The sequence below is a fragment of the Eptesicus fuscus genome, chromosome 24 (assembly GCF_027574615.1).
Source record: "Eptesicus fuscus isolate TK198812 chromosome 24, DD_ASM_mEF_20220401, whole genome shotgun sequence".
Taxonomy (NCBI): Eukaryota; Metazoa; Chordata; class Mammalia; order Chiroptera; family Vespertilionidae; genus Eptesicus; species Eptesicus fuscus.
In genome coordinates, this window is record NC_072496.1 from 4,075,930 (window position 1) to 4,092,696 (window position 16,767).

A 16,767-nucleotide genomic window follows, 5' to 3' on the forward strand; every position below is an offset into this window, starting at 1 on the left:
ATAAATAACGAATTCTTATACTGTTAAAATAGTTGATTTTCTTAGGAAATTGGTGGGAAAACCGACCAAGTTATAAGTATACTATTTCAACTATTAAAAGAATATTACTTTAAATAATATTCAAGTCATCATCTGTTAGGGGAACTTTAAAATTATTTTTCTGGTACTAACAGGTTGTTATATTAAGTACTTCTAAAACAATTATGCTATAAATCAATCTTCAAGTGTATTATGCTGAGATTTTAAAAATGTGTATTTTTTGCATTAAAATTATTATAAAAATCACATAAACCCAAAAAAGGGAACTGGGCCAAGCATGAATGCCACTGTGATGACAGAAGACCAGCCTGCTAGGCCGGGGTCACCCACAGGAGCCTGCGGCCTGGGGAGCCACATTGGCTCAGGTCATGGTTCTTGGGTTGATACCCAGAGGAATTCAAATTGTACCTCTGGGTTTAACAATCACACTGACAACAGCCCACCTGCTTCCCTACGCGGACCTCTGCGAGAAAGGCTGAAGTGTAATCCAGGAACCCAATTTCTCTTCTGCTTCTCTCTCGTTCTCCCCCCCTCCGCCCCGGCCAGAGTTAGTTCCTACTGACAGTTCAAGCAAGAAATGTGTTCTTGGTATTTGCTATTTCTCTACGGGTTCTATTTCAGCTAAAAAAATAAAACAAAAATGCTCTTAGAACTCACGGTCTTGTAGCACCAACATATTACTATACAGCCCCGAACCCAAACCTTCCCGAAGCAGAGGAGAAGTGAACTCGATGTTTATCGTCGCGGAAGGAAGTGTTTGTGGGCAGAAACCACGCACCTCTGAGATGAAGTACAGGGTCCCCCGGTGTCGGTACAGGCGCGCGGAGGGCTGCAGCTGGATGGCCTTGGTCAGATCGCTCACTGCTTCATTAATGCGTCCCAGAGGGGACAGAATCTACAAACCCAAAAAGGAGGTCAGGGAAGAAAACTCCCAATGATCAACCCTAAAACTGCCGCTGTGTTCAGTTACACTTCAGCACACTCCACCCTCAGCATTCTGCTCTCCGCAGACTAGAGTCCTTGACCCCAGGCGCTGGGCAGTGAGGTTCAAGGTCAACTGGGACTGCAGCCACGGCCTGGTGCCTGTTCCACACTCTGGGTGAGCACAAATGTTGCTTTTCTTGAAATGGGAACATTTCCCCCTCAACCTGTAATGACTCTTTCAGACCCAAATGTGGCGTGTCAGAATCAATCTGAAAGGACACGGGGAACCATCAAGACAGAGAAATGGTTGGGCACAGAGAGAGCCTCCCACGACCTTGGGCTACGTCCTCTGAGGTAGGAAGTGCTGAGTGGCTATTTCTAAGGCTTCAGGGGTTTTGTAAGCCCTGGTGTGTTCATTCTTAACTCGAGGGTCATGAGCTGCATCGTAGGGAGAGACACATCGGCAAGCCTGTCTGGAGAGCTGTTCTGACCCAGCAACCAGTGTGTCCAGGCAACGGGATGACACAGAAGGCAGCTCAGAAGGCAAAAGTGCACCGAGAAGACGTGAGAGACGCCACGTGGGTGTCAGTATGCACGCATCAAGCTCACGCACGTTCTCCTCAGCAAACGTTCTCGGGTTAGGGTGGGTTTTCTCCTTACAATATAGGTCGTCGTTTTGATCAAGTTTTACTAACTGGCTGCCCATTCTGCAGAAGCTGCCAACCAGCAAAACAGAGAGGATTTGGGCGGGCACATGGCCGGTGGCAGGAATGCTGGCTCAGCAAGCGGAAGGAACAGAGCGTAGGCCTGAGAACCCCAAAGGCAGAGTGGGCGGGGCTTCCATTTGGAAGGAAAAACATCTCTATTAGTTTATTAGCCCCTCGGTACAGAACCATGATCAACAGACAGAATGACCTGAGTAACTAAAAATGCTGAATTATGTTCATTAAATACAGACTATTTCAGAAAGTTAAACATTTTTCCTAAGGTAATTTTTGATATCCTCTCTAATAAAAGAGAAACATGCAAATTGACCGTACCTTCGCTACACCCACAAGCCACGCCCACCAGCCAATCAGGGAGAGCATGCAAATTAACCCAACCAAGATGGCGGTTAATTTGCATACCCAGGCCAGAGTGAAGACTGAAAACAGCGTAGAAAGAAGTCAAGTGCTGCAGAAGGGAGCGAAGCTGCGGAGAAGCAAGCAAGCTGGGCGGAGAAGGAAGGGGAGCAAGCAGGGCGGGGGGGAAGAAAGGGAAGCAGGCAGGGCGGGGGAGAAGGGAGAGAAGCCAGCGGGGCTTCGGAGAATGGAGGGAAGCAGGCGGGGCAGCGGAGACCGCAGCAGGAAGCCCTATTGCAGGAATCTTCCTGCAAGGGGCCTCTAGTATATATATAAAAGTGGTATGCTATAATTTAGCTGGAAAAAATCGCCATGTAGTGACATCATTGCCCAATGACACTGTGTATTTTTAAGATAACTGAAAATTTCTTTTCTAATTACCAATGTCTTTTGGGGATACATAATTAGCTTTTTATTAGATATACAAAATTTTTAAACCTTCCAAATAAGTCTTTTTTTCTAAGTAAACTTAGAAATTAAATTCATGCTTTATCCATAACGTTTTAACCACCACGCAGTCACTGAAGTAGAGGAAGAAAGAACCTCAGGATTACATTCCACCATGGTCCAGAGATACTGAATCATATTACCGTTGTTTGAGAAAATTTCCTTCTGAAAGCCAAATCCCCAGTAAAACAAAAAAATGACCTTTAAGAAACTGAACTCTAATTTAAGAGACTATAACTTAGAGAGCAGAAACATCACAAATAGTTTTAAATTACTAAAATACGGCCGGTGTGGGTCAGTGGTTGCGTGTCAACCTATGAACCAGTCAGGCACATGCCCGGGTTGTGGGCTCCATCCCCAGCAGGGGGAGTGCAGGAGGCAGCCCATCAATGATTCTCTCTCATCATTGATGTTTCTCTCTCTTCCTCTCCCAATAAAAACATATTAAAAATAAAATAAAATGCTTAGTGCTTCCTTGCTAAGTTTTCTCTCCCCAAAGAGGAAAAAGAGGTAATTTTTTCCTTTAGTTCAACTATAACATCCCACCTGATCAGGTGACTAAAGTTACGTTTTCTTCCGGTTAAATACATTAACATCAACTCTAAGCATTCCACATGGCTACGTGTGCAGTAACATAAACACAACAGGAAAGGTAGATATTCACTATTATCTTCTGAAAACAGTAAAATGAATACATTTCATTAAAAAACATCAAAAGTGAGTGCCTTCACACACATCCTTTCTCTGATCTGCACCCCCTCCTCCGCCTTGTTCCCCAGGACGTGGGGTCCGATCCGTCTCCAATCTCCTCCCCGTGAGGGTGAGGCCGGCCCCAGCCCTCCCCCTGCCAACCTCGCACAGAACTCTGGGGCCGAGGCCACACCTCCCAGCTCTGAAGAAGCACCCTCAGCTCTGCTCTCTCGATGACCTGGGATTTCCACCTCACGTGACCTCCTGCTCCACCAGCGTTCCTTCAAGGTCTGGGGACAGGCACCCTTCCCTGAGCTGTGTCTCCATGTGGGCAGGTGTGTCTCACAGGAATTACAGATAAACACGTGCATACACGCGAGCACACACACGCTTCTAAAGGCGACACGGTTCACTTTGACCACACTGTCATATTACGTTTGCTAAGATATGTCACATATACAATAATATACTTTTCCATGAACACTGACAGTAGTACTTGTCGTAAATATAAATATTACTACTATGTGTTAAATCAGGAATATCCTGTTTTAATACTGAATATTACTATTACATGCTAAGTCAGGAGTATCCTGTTTTAATACTAAATATTACTATTACATGCTAAGTCAGGCGTATCCTGTTTTAATACTAAATATTACTATTATATGCTAAGTCAGGAGTATCCTGTTTTAATACTAAATATTACTATTATATGCTAATCAGGAGTATCATCGGCCCACAGTTGTTTGAAAGCATTAAGTACCGAGGAGGAAAACATAGCAGGCATAAGGGAGCTTTAAAATTGACAAGTGATGAAATAATAGAAAAAAAACGTGAGCTTGAACTACTCCGGGAAGGGCAGAGGGAAAAGAAAACACACTCACTTCTGCTCGCTGCTCAAATACCTCTGGGCGGTCTGGTTCCAGGGCAATTACCCGGCTCAGCTCGAACAGAGCAAGTTCGGCATTCTTAATGTCCTTGAAAAGGCATCAGCTCAGTATGAGATGCACTGTTACTCAAGACCGGGCGGGACAGATTTCTGCAATAACAACTCAGTAATGATAGAACTACTGATTTAGAAATAAGTGCGAACTTAGCATCTGTAAGTCAAATGAGCTCAAGTACCAGGATTCAACTCACTCAAGTCTACCCACTCATCGACAGCACGCTGCACCCGACTCCTATCCCAGTTCCACAGATGGTAGAATCGTTTCTAAACTTAACCCAGTTAAACCCCGAATCAATGCATCTCAAGGGATGAGCAGGTGGACACCAGTAGGCAGGCAGAGGATACTGCTGACCAGCGGCATTGTGGGAACAGAAGGGGCCAAGTCAGTGTCAATCAAGCCCCTGAGCGTCCTACGCAACAGGAAGTCCAGGTAAGTTCTCTCTAAAATCCGCACAGGGCCCAGCCAGTGTGGCTCAGTGGTTGTGCGTCGACCTATGAACCAGGAGGTCATGGCTCAATTCCCGGTCAGGGCACATGCCCAGGTTGTAGGCTTGGTCCCCAGAGGGGGGTCGAGTTGTGGGGGTGGGGCGAATGCAGGAGGCAGCCGATCAATGATTCTCTCTCATCATGGATGTTTCTATTTCTCCCTTCCTCTCTGAAATCAATAACATATATATGTGTGTGTGTGTCAAAAAAAACACACAAAAAAACCCCGCATCTATGAAAGGAGCTCCAATTCCGAGCCCTCCTGCGCTGCTGATGCCCAGCCGCTGCCTGCACCATGGATGTCTTAGGAATCAGTTCTGGTCTCCTGCTTTTCTCGGTCTGTGTCCAGTTCACTACAAAATGAAGTGTAGGCTGGCACAGACGGTCCTTTTAGGGGAGACAAGATGGCAAAACTGACCTCCGAAGACCTGGGCGGACATTCCCCGCCCACCACCTCCCGGCCCCTTGCTCTCGAGTCAGTCCTCTCCTGCCACGTGCTCCCTGTGACCTGAGCAGCCCTCCGCACGCCCCGCCAGAGCTCAGCCACCAGTGAGCGTTCCATCCACCCTGGTCCACGGCTGGTCGCGTGGGCACTATGCAGGCGCGACTATTCCATACTCACATGTAGGCCTTTCTTTCCATAGGCTATCCCTCGGCCATAAATTGCACTAACCAGATCAGGCTCCTCCTAGTCAGACCAAAACAGAAACACGTCAAAAACTAGAAACAAAACAAAACAAAACAAAGTCAGTTTCTGCTTAAAGCACGTTCACGCCGCAAGTGACAGCTCTATGCCACCGCACGTAAGTCCACACGCAGCCCCCAACCAGGGAAATCTGTGTGCTTAAGCCCATGGGAGTGAGACACGCAGGAAGAGTTTTGCATTAAAAAACAAAACAAAACAAAACACCTAACATACGAGCCCTGTGCTGGGGTCTTTCGCAGGCATCTCCTTTAGAATGCAGGTCACCCTCTCGGCCACTCCATGGCTGGCAGCATCTGCCAGCAAGTCCCCCAGCAAACGGAGGCTCGGGAGTCGACAGCTGGGTGAGGCCCCTTCCCGGTGTGCCTCCTGTCCTCTCCTCATGAAGCCATCTGGAAAGGGCCGGCGCCGGAGCCAGCACGGTGAGGAGCAGGACACCCGTGGGTTCCACGGGCGGGTGGGGACACGTGGGCCTTTGCACTTAGTGGTCAGACCGTCCCGCAGCCTGCTCTCAGATGGCGGAATGAAGCCCCGCTCAGGCCCAGAGGCAGGCAGAGCGACTGCCCGGCCGTCGAGCCCCCACACAGGCAGGGGGAGGGGCTGCCCCGCATGCTGACGGACATGCCTCCCGAGTCCCTCATTTCTGAACCCGCCCCAGGCTCTAAGAAGGAAGAGGGGCAGCCTGTGGCTCTATGATCCTGGGTGGAACTCCCGACCCTGCTGAGGAATTTAACAGGATCGCACCAGACGGGCCACTTGAGAGGCTAATCTACGGCTCAGTTCAGAGCTGAGAGGGTGGCGGCCAGCCCTGCAGGAAAGACACCTCCCCTCGCTGTGAGCGAAGAGAAGAAGTAAAGGGGACGAGGCCCCGCACTGGAGAAAGAAAAGGCTGTTTCAAACAAGGTGAGGTCCATCTACAGCCAGCGGCTAGCGGGTGTGTTGCTGGCTCCGCCCGACCAGCCGACAGGCCTCGTGCCGTATGGGAAGTTGGAAAAGTGCAGGGAAACAATGACAGGTTTCTCGCTTCTCTGGGAAAATGAAAAGACTCAACAAAGACAGCCCACGTGACCAAGAAATGACCCGAGCTAAGGACTGGCTGCCTCTTTCGATGAAGGCTGCATTCGTCTGTCTCCCCAAGTCCCCCCACGGCTCCCTCTCACATCAAGACTGCGCTCATGGCAGGCGCCCCCCTGCGCCCCATGGGGCTGAGGGTTTGGGATGTGTAACTCGTAGGCAGCGGGCGTGAAAGGCTGGCCATGCTGTTTGCTGAGAGGAAGAGGAGGACAAGTCACAGGGAACGAGAGGGGCGGCAGCGGCCCCGGTAGCGGAGCTGACGTGTGACTGTGCGGGTGCCTGACTCCCTCTGGGGTGGGGTTACTAGAGATGTTCTCCTACGTGACACCCTGCTGCCTGCCTTTCGATTGTTTACAAGAAACACGTGTGCATCTACAAACAGAAAAAACGTTACGTACTACGTTACGTATTGTGGAAAATAACAGAAAATTCTATTTCGAATAAACATCTTATTTAAATGGCAAATAAAACATTTAGTATCGGTGACAGAAAATTTAGAAAATAAAGAAAAGCACACAAAAAGAAAGGGCCCCTGTCCCCGGCCACCCAGAGGCGGCACCTGAAGCACCCAGCCCGCTCCTGGCTGACAGGCAGAGCGAGCGGGAGAGGGGCAGCGGGAAAGGGACCCCGGAGGCACGGAGGGCAGACAGCCTTCGGGTTCCCTGGGCAGTAACCCCCGCCGGCGGGCACCGGAGGGCACCGTCAGAGGGCCTTGCCTGCCAGAGGGGCGGGCAGGGAGCCCGCAGAGCTGGTCCCCTGGGCCCACCTTCTCCAGTGAGAGGAAATCCCACTCAGATCGGTAACGTCTCAAAACAACACTATCTGAGTCTTTCTCCCAAAACGGAGAAAACTTTTATACCAGACGATCGTTAGGTGACGCAGAAAGAAGTGAATTTAAATAAATACTTCTTCTCCTGGCAGGACATCACCCCCGTACACCCTGTGGCCACGGCCAGACACTCTGGGAGTCCCCCACCTCCCCGCCCAACACGGCGACGCATGCAATCCTGGAAGTTTCACGGCCTGACTATCTCCCGTGTCTCCTTCCCGACCCATCGGCCCCCAACTGGCCACGGACGCCTTCCTCCTCACCCAGGCTGCTGCCACGGCCTCACCATCTTCCCACCTCCCCCCCCTGCAGACCTGGTCTAAGAGCTGCCTACCAAGCACTACAGTCTGACCATGCCCCTCCCCTGGCTGGGAGTATCCACCTACAATAGCGACATTCCTATTTCTACTCTAATCCACAGTAAGAAATATTTTACATTGCAACCCAGTACACACATGTACATGCACATAACATATATACACACATGTATACTGCGTATACTCCATATGCAGTATGATCCTGATATCTTCTAGTCTGAGAGAAAAAGTGCATTTCTAAAAAGTGCTGTCTTGGCGTGCCAATTTCAGGCCCTACGAAAGGGTGGCAACTGGTAACTTGAAAAAGGAAGAAATCCCATCTAAATGCCTTTGCAGAAAATACCAATCACTCGCCTGCCTTCTGTTCAGCCCGCTCACACGCGCGCCCCGCGCTCTGGAAGTCAGCACTGCGGACAGCTCCCGGACACCGAGGCTCCCCCAGCTCCCTGCACCTGCAAGCACCACCCCACCCACCCGGGTTTCCAGAGAACGAATACTTCCACCTTTTAATATTATTCACTTCGTGCAAATGAAAAACCCTGGTATAATAAGGTAGTTCCTTTGTTGGGACGATGCCCACTTAGATGTCTCAAATAAAGGCCTAGTTCACGATCCTCATCACATTATTTACACAGTGACTTTAAATTTCAAAAAGATTTGTTCTTCCACCACAAAGCTGGCTTTTTAAAGGAAAACTCAAAAGTCAGTGGCTCGAAGACAGACAAATCCAAAAGGCCATCACACAGCAATGTGAGGAGGACTACGTGCGGGCTGAGGTGCAGACACACAGACGTATTTACGTAAAGGGTGTTTATTAAGATCACACCGGAGTCACTTCCACCAGAATCAGACCATAAGCGGGTGAGCTCTAGGTCACACAATCAGCCGCAAAAGCCAACTGACTGCCTCATTAAATGGTCCTAAGGTGGCGAGTGGAAGGCACCGGGCACACGGGGAGAGGCGCATCACCCCTGTTCTGGGGACTGAACGCGGAAAGGTGTGGTTGGGATAAAAGTCAGTTTCACTGCCCAAGACACAGTCCCACTGCATTTGCCAATGATTGAAAAAGCAGAGCAGTTCGGTTTCAAGAGTGATCACACTTCTAAAATATTATTTAAAGAGACTGATTTCTAAAACTGAGTCACGGTGAGAAACGAAGCAATCACTGTTCTTTGCACGCCTGCTACCACCGACTTGTGCGGTTTCTTGATGAGACTGACTATCAAGAATTTGAAGAACTCAACAAAACTTCTCACTTTCAAACATAAAGCCTGATATGGAAAAGTTGTGACCAGAAAAGCAGGAACGAGTTTCTCATTAAAGTAGTAAAAAGAACACTAGCATGTGGTATCAAGTCCTTGTATTTTGTGTTTGTTACAGTCATAGAACCTAAAGACATGGGACAAATGTCACCACGCTCCATCTGAAATTTCAATTGGCCTCAGGTTACTCCAGTGTGCCGTGCGAATATGATTTTCTACACACGTCATGACGTGGAAAACCTACGAGGCACCTAAACGAGGGATAAGAAGAGAGAAATCACCCGGCCGGTGTGGCTCAGAGGTTGAGCATCGACCTATGAACCAGGAGGTCACGGTTCGATTCCCGGTCAGGGCACATGCCCAGGCTTCGGGCCCAGTGTGGGGCGTGCAGGAGGCAGCGGATCAATAATTCTCTATCATCATTGATGTTTCTAAAATATCTCCCCCCGCCTCTCTCTAGCTCTCTCTCTCTTCCCCTTCCTCTCTGAATCAATAAAAATGTAAAAAAAAAAACAAACTTCCCAGACAAAAGCAACCTATTATCTCAGAGATTGATGAAAATGCTCTATTACATTTCAATATATTAATATCTTTTCTCAGCACAAAGAGAGAGTTCCTTTCTGAACACAATTAGAAGAGAAACGGTTTGCAGCAATAAATGGACAATACAAAGACATGTCACAGGGCCATTAAAATAAGATTGTAGAGAAATACTGAAAAACATTTACTTATAAAACTAAATGAAAACATAATACAAAATAGCACATATAATCAGATTATAAGACACAGATGCATATTTTGAAAAGATCATCAGTAAAAAACTTTAAGGGTAGAGTGGCAAAACTGGAATTTTTTCTCTTTAACACTGCTATATTTCCTTCAACTACAATGGCAATAATATTTTCAAAGGTTTGAATGAATTGATAATATATCTGCGAGCTCATACTGTTTTCTGCTGTTGATCACCATAGGTTAATTGACATTTGTTCCTATAAATGTATCAAAACCTCCCTTTCAATCCAGGCCCAGGTGTTCACTGTGTACAAGTGCCAGCTTACCTTTTTTAATATTGCAATGTTAAACAGAAAGGTGATTTTAAAACTATTTACACTCTATCCTTTGTACTTGACACTCTACTGAAGAGTATTAGTCCATATGTCCACCCAAACGCACAGCTCCTTGGACACTTTTAAGTATTAACTAAAAATTAGACCATCAATTTTTTTTGAGAGCAAAGATAGGATTAGCAACCTAACCAAACCCATGTTTAAAAAAGAGAATACAGAAGCACAGCAAAAAATTTCAAAATTATTTTCTTAAAATTAAGTCTACGTGCTATTAGCCCATACTGTATCAGCACAGATAAATATGCCGGAATGGTGCTGCGAGCCGTTAAAATTTACTGAGCGTTTATGTGTGCCAAGTACTGGATACAAAGTACTTTACAGGACATTTCATTTAGGACTAACAGGAATATTTTTGGAGGTAGTTATTATCCTCATAATCTAGGAGGTTAAGTAACTTGCTGGTGAGCAGCTAAGTGGATTGGAACCTGAGTATCCCTAACTCTAAAGTCCACGTGTTCTTCACCGTTCTCTACGTCAACCATCGGTAATGGGGAAGTAGCTACAGAAATAAGGTTAGGGCATATAAGGCCAACAACGCTAGGCTCCATGAAGGGTCCCTTGGCAACTATGTATTTAAGCATTTTACCTTAACCAGATTTTAGCGCAGTTATCCATCATCAAAGGCCCAATAATCCCACCGAGGAGTCTCATAATTATACTTAAACTAGAGGCCCGGTGCATGAAATTCGTGCACTGGGGAGGGTGTCCCTCAGCCCAGCTTGCACCCTCTCTAATATGGGACCCCTCGGGGGATGTCCAACTGCAGGTTTAGGCCCGATTCCTGTGGATGTTTCTAAAATCTCCCCCCCCCCCCCGGATTCCTGTTGATGTTTAACTGTTTTGTTTAGGCCCTGTGGAATCGGGCCTAAACCTGCAGTTGGACATCCCTCTCACAATCCGGGACCGCTGGGTCCTAACCGCTCACCTACCTGCCTGATTGCCCCCTAACTGCTTCCTTGCTGGCCTGAATGCTCCCTAACTGCTCCTCTGCGGGCCTGATTGCCCCCAAATACCCTCCCCTGCTGGCCTGATCACCCCCAAGGCTTTTATTAGTATAGAAGTGAGAAACAAATCCATGAGCGGAACTTAAGTTAACCACTGAGAGCAATTCCTGCATAGAAAGCAAACATCTTAGATTCCAAGAAGCACCCGTGCCCACACTCGTGGGAGAGGCCACGGGACAGAGGAGAGTGAACTGAGCTAACGACTCTCTTTTTAAACTTGCATTTGAATCCCCCCTGCCACCCGCTGGCGGAGACTCGCTCTCCTCATTGACAGTAACACTGCGGATGGAACGAGACCCCGGGACGAGGCCTGCGCCACGGAAGTGCTCCCAGTCAGGGCGGATTTCCTGGGCTTTCGTACATGACCTTAAAATAGATGGTTTATTGCAACACTTCAGCGATGCGATGCGTCAGTCCATACTTTTGTCATGACTATGAACTTGAAATTACACAATTAAGAAGAAACATTACCTGAAGCATTGTTGAGAAATGTCTTATTGCTTCATCATACAGACCACTGCCAATCAACACATAGGCAATAGCTGTGAAAAAAAAAAAATACAAAAAGATTAAAGGACAGAAGAAAGGATCTCAGACTAGAATCAGTAACGAAAATGCGTTACTGAATCTTAAAAGGCAGCTCCAAGGACCAGAAGCAGTTGAAGAAACCCTAGAAGCTAATAAGATGTAATCGAATTCCTCTACCACTCAGCACTTGCTAATCAGTCTCCTAGTTTTATCTAGATGTAAATTATTAAAGCCATCGATAAAACATCTGCCTACCAGAAGTAATTATCTTTTTCCAAGCCCATCACTCACTTTCAAATACCAAATAACCTTTATGAGAGTTCCTATCTATAGCTCAAAAGAACTAGTAATGAGCCTGAATAATATCCACATAACATGTGATTTTACTGTGAAAGTCATGAGAAATACCCAAAGAGCATCACAAATCTCGATTCCTGAGGGTGCTAAGTTTACTACCAATTACCTAATGAGAACCCAAACAGAGGCTCAAATTAATATATATTAACGTCATACTTAACTGTAAATAATTCACACGACTGCAATCTACCTCTCCTGTTCAAAATATAGTTAAAACACTACTCAAAATGTACACTAGTGAAGAATGAGTAGTTTTGATCAAACTGTTTAGGTAAATTTTAATATTATATATTATATTTCCATCGATAATACTTGCCCAAACTCTGTACATCCCCAAATACACCTGAAAAAAATATTCCTCATTCAATGTACCACTTGATGATATTTCTTTGGGAAAAAAAAAAAAAAAGCTGTACTGCAACTCTAATTCTAAGATGTCATAGATATTCAAGAAGATGGGCAACTAAAACTTTTACTGCCATTAAATGCAGAAAGAGATTTAAATAATCTTTATAACTAACTTGAGAAAAGCAAACTTCCAAAACATTGAGCATCATAATAATACAAGAGCTTTTGAGGGCATTCTTCAAAATAAAATAAAAAAGGACTGTTTTTAAACTGACGTCTTTGAAAAGACACATTAAGGTCAAACTTGTATTCGGCATAACAGTGGGTGCTATTCAGACAGTCGTATCGGATAACAAGATAACCAGAGACTTCTCTGGGGGGGCCCAGTCATATCAGAGGTAAAAGCAACAAACAGTGATAACAGCGACGTGTACTGCGCTCCTGACACGTGCACGGCCCAGTCCTGAGCGCTGACACACGTGAACGTCTTTGCTCCTTCACTGCAATGAGGCGGGTCCGATGATCATGCCATTTGTGGACAAGCGTAAAGTCGTTAAACAAACTGTCCAAAGACAACGTGCAGCGAATGAGACGCAGGAACCAGGACGCCCAGCTCGGCTCCGGGACCCCCCCCCAAACCAACACCTTCCTGGGAAATACCCCAAGCTGTAGCGGGGCTGCTGGGCACTGGCCGGGAATACAAGAATGGTTGGAATTCCTCGATGAGGACTTCAGAGAAGACCAAATCTGGGCCTTAAAGGGTAATTCCTTGTCAAAGGCTGCTCCAAAAATATCACCAAAAAGTGATGAATACTTTCAAAGTCGGCAGCTCTCCATCATCTGCAGCCCCAGAGGAAAGGAGGCAAGACAAGTGCTCGGTCCTCATGTACAATGCACACGGCTGCAGAAAGCATACAACGGTCATGTGTAAACTAGAGGCCCGATGCACGAAATTCATGCAAGGGACTCGGCCCTCGCAGCCCCAGCTGCCTCGAGGCCCCGCCCACTGGTCATTCCGGAAGGTCATTCCGCCGTCCGGTCTAATTAGCATATGAGCTCTTTATTATATAGGATTAGGTAGGAAATTGCTGTATAGGTGCCACGGAGCAGGCACGTGCCCCTGTGAGGTCTGCCCCGCTGCCCGGTTCAGTCCTGTGTCTCTCGAGCTCTTTCTACTCCTTCAAGGGTGAGCTGACCAGGCAATGAGAAGACACACCCACAAGCCTACCCGACACGGGCCAGCCCGCCTGTTTTAAAACATGCCCTGGACCAGCCAACTGCACCACCCGCTTGCCGATCCGAATAAACTCAACTTCCTCCGCCCACGTTCTCAGACCCAGTGGGGACGACTGGCCCCAGGAGTGACTGAACCTACACCTACCGGTTTTATTACACAGAAGGCGGAAGTGGGCGCCATTCCCTTCTGCTTTCACTCCTACATTGTTCATACTTGGTGACTGCACACAACCTTTTAACGAGCAACAGCTCCTAGGAACTCATTCCCGTCATTATTAATTCCCATAGAAGCACGGGCTGGAACATCATTCCCGATCATCCCGTCCGAGCCCTTTCTTTCATGCCACGAGGCTCGGACTCGCACAAGATCAGACCACTCGCACCAGCAGGGCCCGTCTCTGTCGGTCTCCGTGCTCTCTCTACCGCTCCATCCTGCCTACCGGCTGTGCGTGCAATCACAGATTTGGGGGGGGGGGGGACCACAGGAGCACCCCCCACGGAAGTCTCACCCAACTCCTCGTTGGTGCTGTCGTTGTCAGTGGCAAACGGAAACCTCTTCTGTTCTGCGATAGACTTGGCCTGGCTCTGAAATTTAAAAAAAGACACACACACACACACACATTAGCTTATCAGAGAGGAAGAGAAAATATGATGAAAACCTATCTTTGGAAAAGTAAAGCTACATTAAATTTATAGGAGAAGCAATAAACTGTCACGGACACATCAAACGTCAAGGGCACCGTCTGCGTGTAACTCATGTGCTCCCTCCCCCCGAAGGCTGGTGGTTCCATGTCCGGGAGCCAGACCTTTCCCCTCCGGAGGGACTCATCTCGCTGGCGGCCTCAAAGCGCCCTCTGCATCCCCAGGGACCATTTAATGACCTCAACTGTGTTGCAAACATCACATTCTAGTGACCCGTTCCTCAGTGGGCCTTGATAACAGGACATTGCTTGTCCACCCTGACACAGTTTAGAAATGAGAGCTACACGTTGTACAGAGAGGACACCGTGGAAGGACCAACAAAATCGGACCTCGAAACAAGACAACCCGCTGAAGAAAGCACAGCCAGGTGGTGAACATGACCCTCCCCGGAAGGCAGGAGAATGGCCCACGCGGAATCCATGCGGACACACGCACATTTGGCAGGACTCAAAACAGAAGTGGGGCCAGGGGAAAACAGATTATGGAAGTTATCTCAGTGGTCGGCAAACTGCGGCTCGTGAGCCACATGCGGCTCACGAGCCACAGTTTGCCGCTCTGTTGACTGAGTTTGCCGACCACGGTCATATACTACCCTTTACCTCTTTGCACACAATATGCCACAACTGCCTAATCCTCACAGCTTCCAACTACACGGTAACATTTAGTCTAGTCCAGTGGCCGGCAAACTCACGAGCCGCGGTTTGCCGACCACTGAGTTAGCTTATAAGTGGGATGAGTTCATAAGCAGCATGGGTCCAGCGCACAAAATGAGGCCTCTTAGAACCGAGTTCTGGAGACCAACTGTGTCTGATAAAGAGGTGCTACTTCCCCAGATATGGCTGTTGATGCTACTGGTAAGACTATACTTTCAAATACCCTAGAAGTAAGGTTCCTGATTGCATTCCTTAGGGCTTCACAGTGACCCGTCCTAGGTCCCGGTGACCGGCCATCCGATTCATAAGTCGTAAGAACTCAATGTGGCCCAATACAGACGCACTAGCTTCGTCTCATGCACACAGACACACCCACTGGGCTCAGCTCCTGGCTCATAAGCAGGGACGAGCCTCACACACACACAGGAGGCGTGGGGGGAGGCGCGTACCAGGATCTTCTCCGTGTTGAGCGAGAGCAGAGAGTCGCAGGGCAGCGGTCCCCGGGGCTCGCAGTCCGAGTCGTGGAAGTTCAGGAAGGAGGACTCTGAAAGGCAAGCATTCCTTGTCACTCTCCGCACCTTCAATGCAGGGCTCTCCGCTGCTCCCCTGGGGACGGGAATGTGAAGGATCCTCCACACCAAAGTGAGGGCAGGTGGACCGTCCACCCTGACAGCTGTGGGCATGTTTCGCAGGGTCCGGTATCGTGCACGCCCACTCGTGTCTGTGCTCACGGCCATCCCGCAAATGACCGAAGCCAGTGAGACTTCCCAGGTGCCAAGACGCGGTTTGGGCAAGTTAGAACGTACCCAAGGCCAACGGGGCAAACCAGTACTAATCCAGCGCTGGTCCCACGGGAAACGGAATCGGATCAGTTGTTAAGGCCCCTTCACTGCCCTCTCCCACCTGCAGCATTTACCACAGGTTAAAAAAAAAATCACAAAAAGGAGAACAAAGCCAGGCCGGGGACCTAACGTTACAAGACATGCATTAAGGGTCTAATATCACAACATACAAATAACTCCTAAAATCCAACAAGCAGAAGGCAACCCAACCTAAAAAAATTTTTTTAAAAATGGTCCAAGGTCTCGAATAGGCAAATTTCCAAAGAATATGTAAAAATGGACACTGCAGCCCTGGCTGGTTTGGCTCAGTGGATAGAGCGTCAGCCTGTGGACTGAAGGGTCCCGGGTTCGATTCCAGTCAAGGGCACATGTCCAGGGTGCAAGCTCCATCCTCAGTGGTGGGTGTGCAGGAGGCAGCTGATCAGTGATTCTCTCATCAATGATGTTTCAATCTCTCTCTCCCTCTCCCTTACTCTCTGAAATCAATAAAAATATTTTTTTTAAAAATGGACACTGCATTCATGAAAAGATGCTCTACATCATTATTCATCAGGGAATGCAAATCAAATCACAACAAGGGGCCACTTCACACCCACTAGGATGGCCATAATTTTTTTTTTTTAAATGGGAAAATCTCAAGTGTTGACAAGGATCAGAGAAACTAGAACCTTGTGCATTGCTGATGGGGATGGAAAACGGTGCGGCCACTGAGGAAAACGGCTGGGTGGGGCCTCAAAAAGTTAAACATACGATGTGTATATGAGCCCATCGTTCAACTCCTCGGTATACCCCCCAAAGAACTGTAAAGAGGAACTCAGGCAAGAATAGTATTCAGCCTTAAAAAGGAATGACTACATATGACAACATGCGAGAACCTCCATGGCCCCACTCTGGCGAAGCAGTGGAGGCGGGACTTCCTGGAGCCTGCGCCACGAACCAATGAAGGGAGAGGGAAGTTAAGAATTTCAGCCCTGACCGGTGTGGCTCAGTGGATAGAGCGTCGGCCTGCGGACTCAGGGGTCCCAGGTTCAATTCCGGTCAAGGGCCATGTACCTTGGTTGCGGGCACATCCCCAGTAGGGAGTGTGCAGGAGGCAGCTGATCAATGTTTCTAACTCTCTATCCCTCTC

General features: G+C 47.9%; 1 protein-coding gene across 4 annotated transcripts in view; it reads right to left on the reverse strand.

Annotated features, from left to right (window-relative positions):
- TTC13 (tetratricopeptide repeat domain 13) overlaps window positions 1–16,767 on the reverse strand; it is a 43,960-nt gene that overhangs the window by 20,809 nt on the left and 6,384 nt on the right. For 2 of the 4 annotated variants that reach the window (XM_028157957.2, XM_008149855.3), the window contains exons 2-7: window positions 15,246–15,340; window positions 13,951–14,026; window positions 11,444–11,514; window positions 5,279–5,344; window positions 4,106–4,198; window positions 818–934 (exon numbers count right to left, since the gene is read on the reverse strand). In XM_028157957.2, the coding sequence (XP_028013758.1) occupies window positions 818–934; window positions 4,106–4,198; window positions 5,279–5,344; window positions 11,444–11,514; window positions 13,951–14,026; window positions 15,246–15,340 (518 nt within the window). The remainder of the gene's footprint in view (window positions 1–817; window positions 935–4,105; window positions 4,199–5,278; window positions 5,345–11,443; window positions 11,515–13,950; window positions 14,027–15,245; window positions 15,341–16,767) is intronic. The other 2 variants (XM_028157961.2, XM_028157960.2) reach the window with 1 other exon arrangement.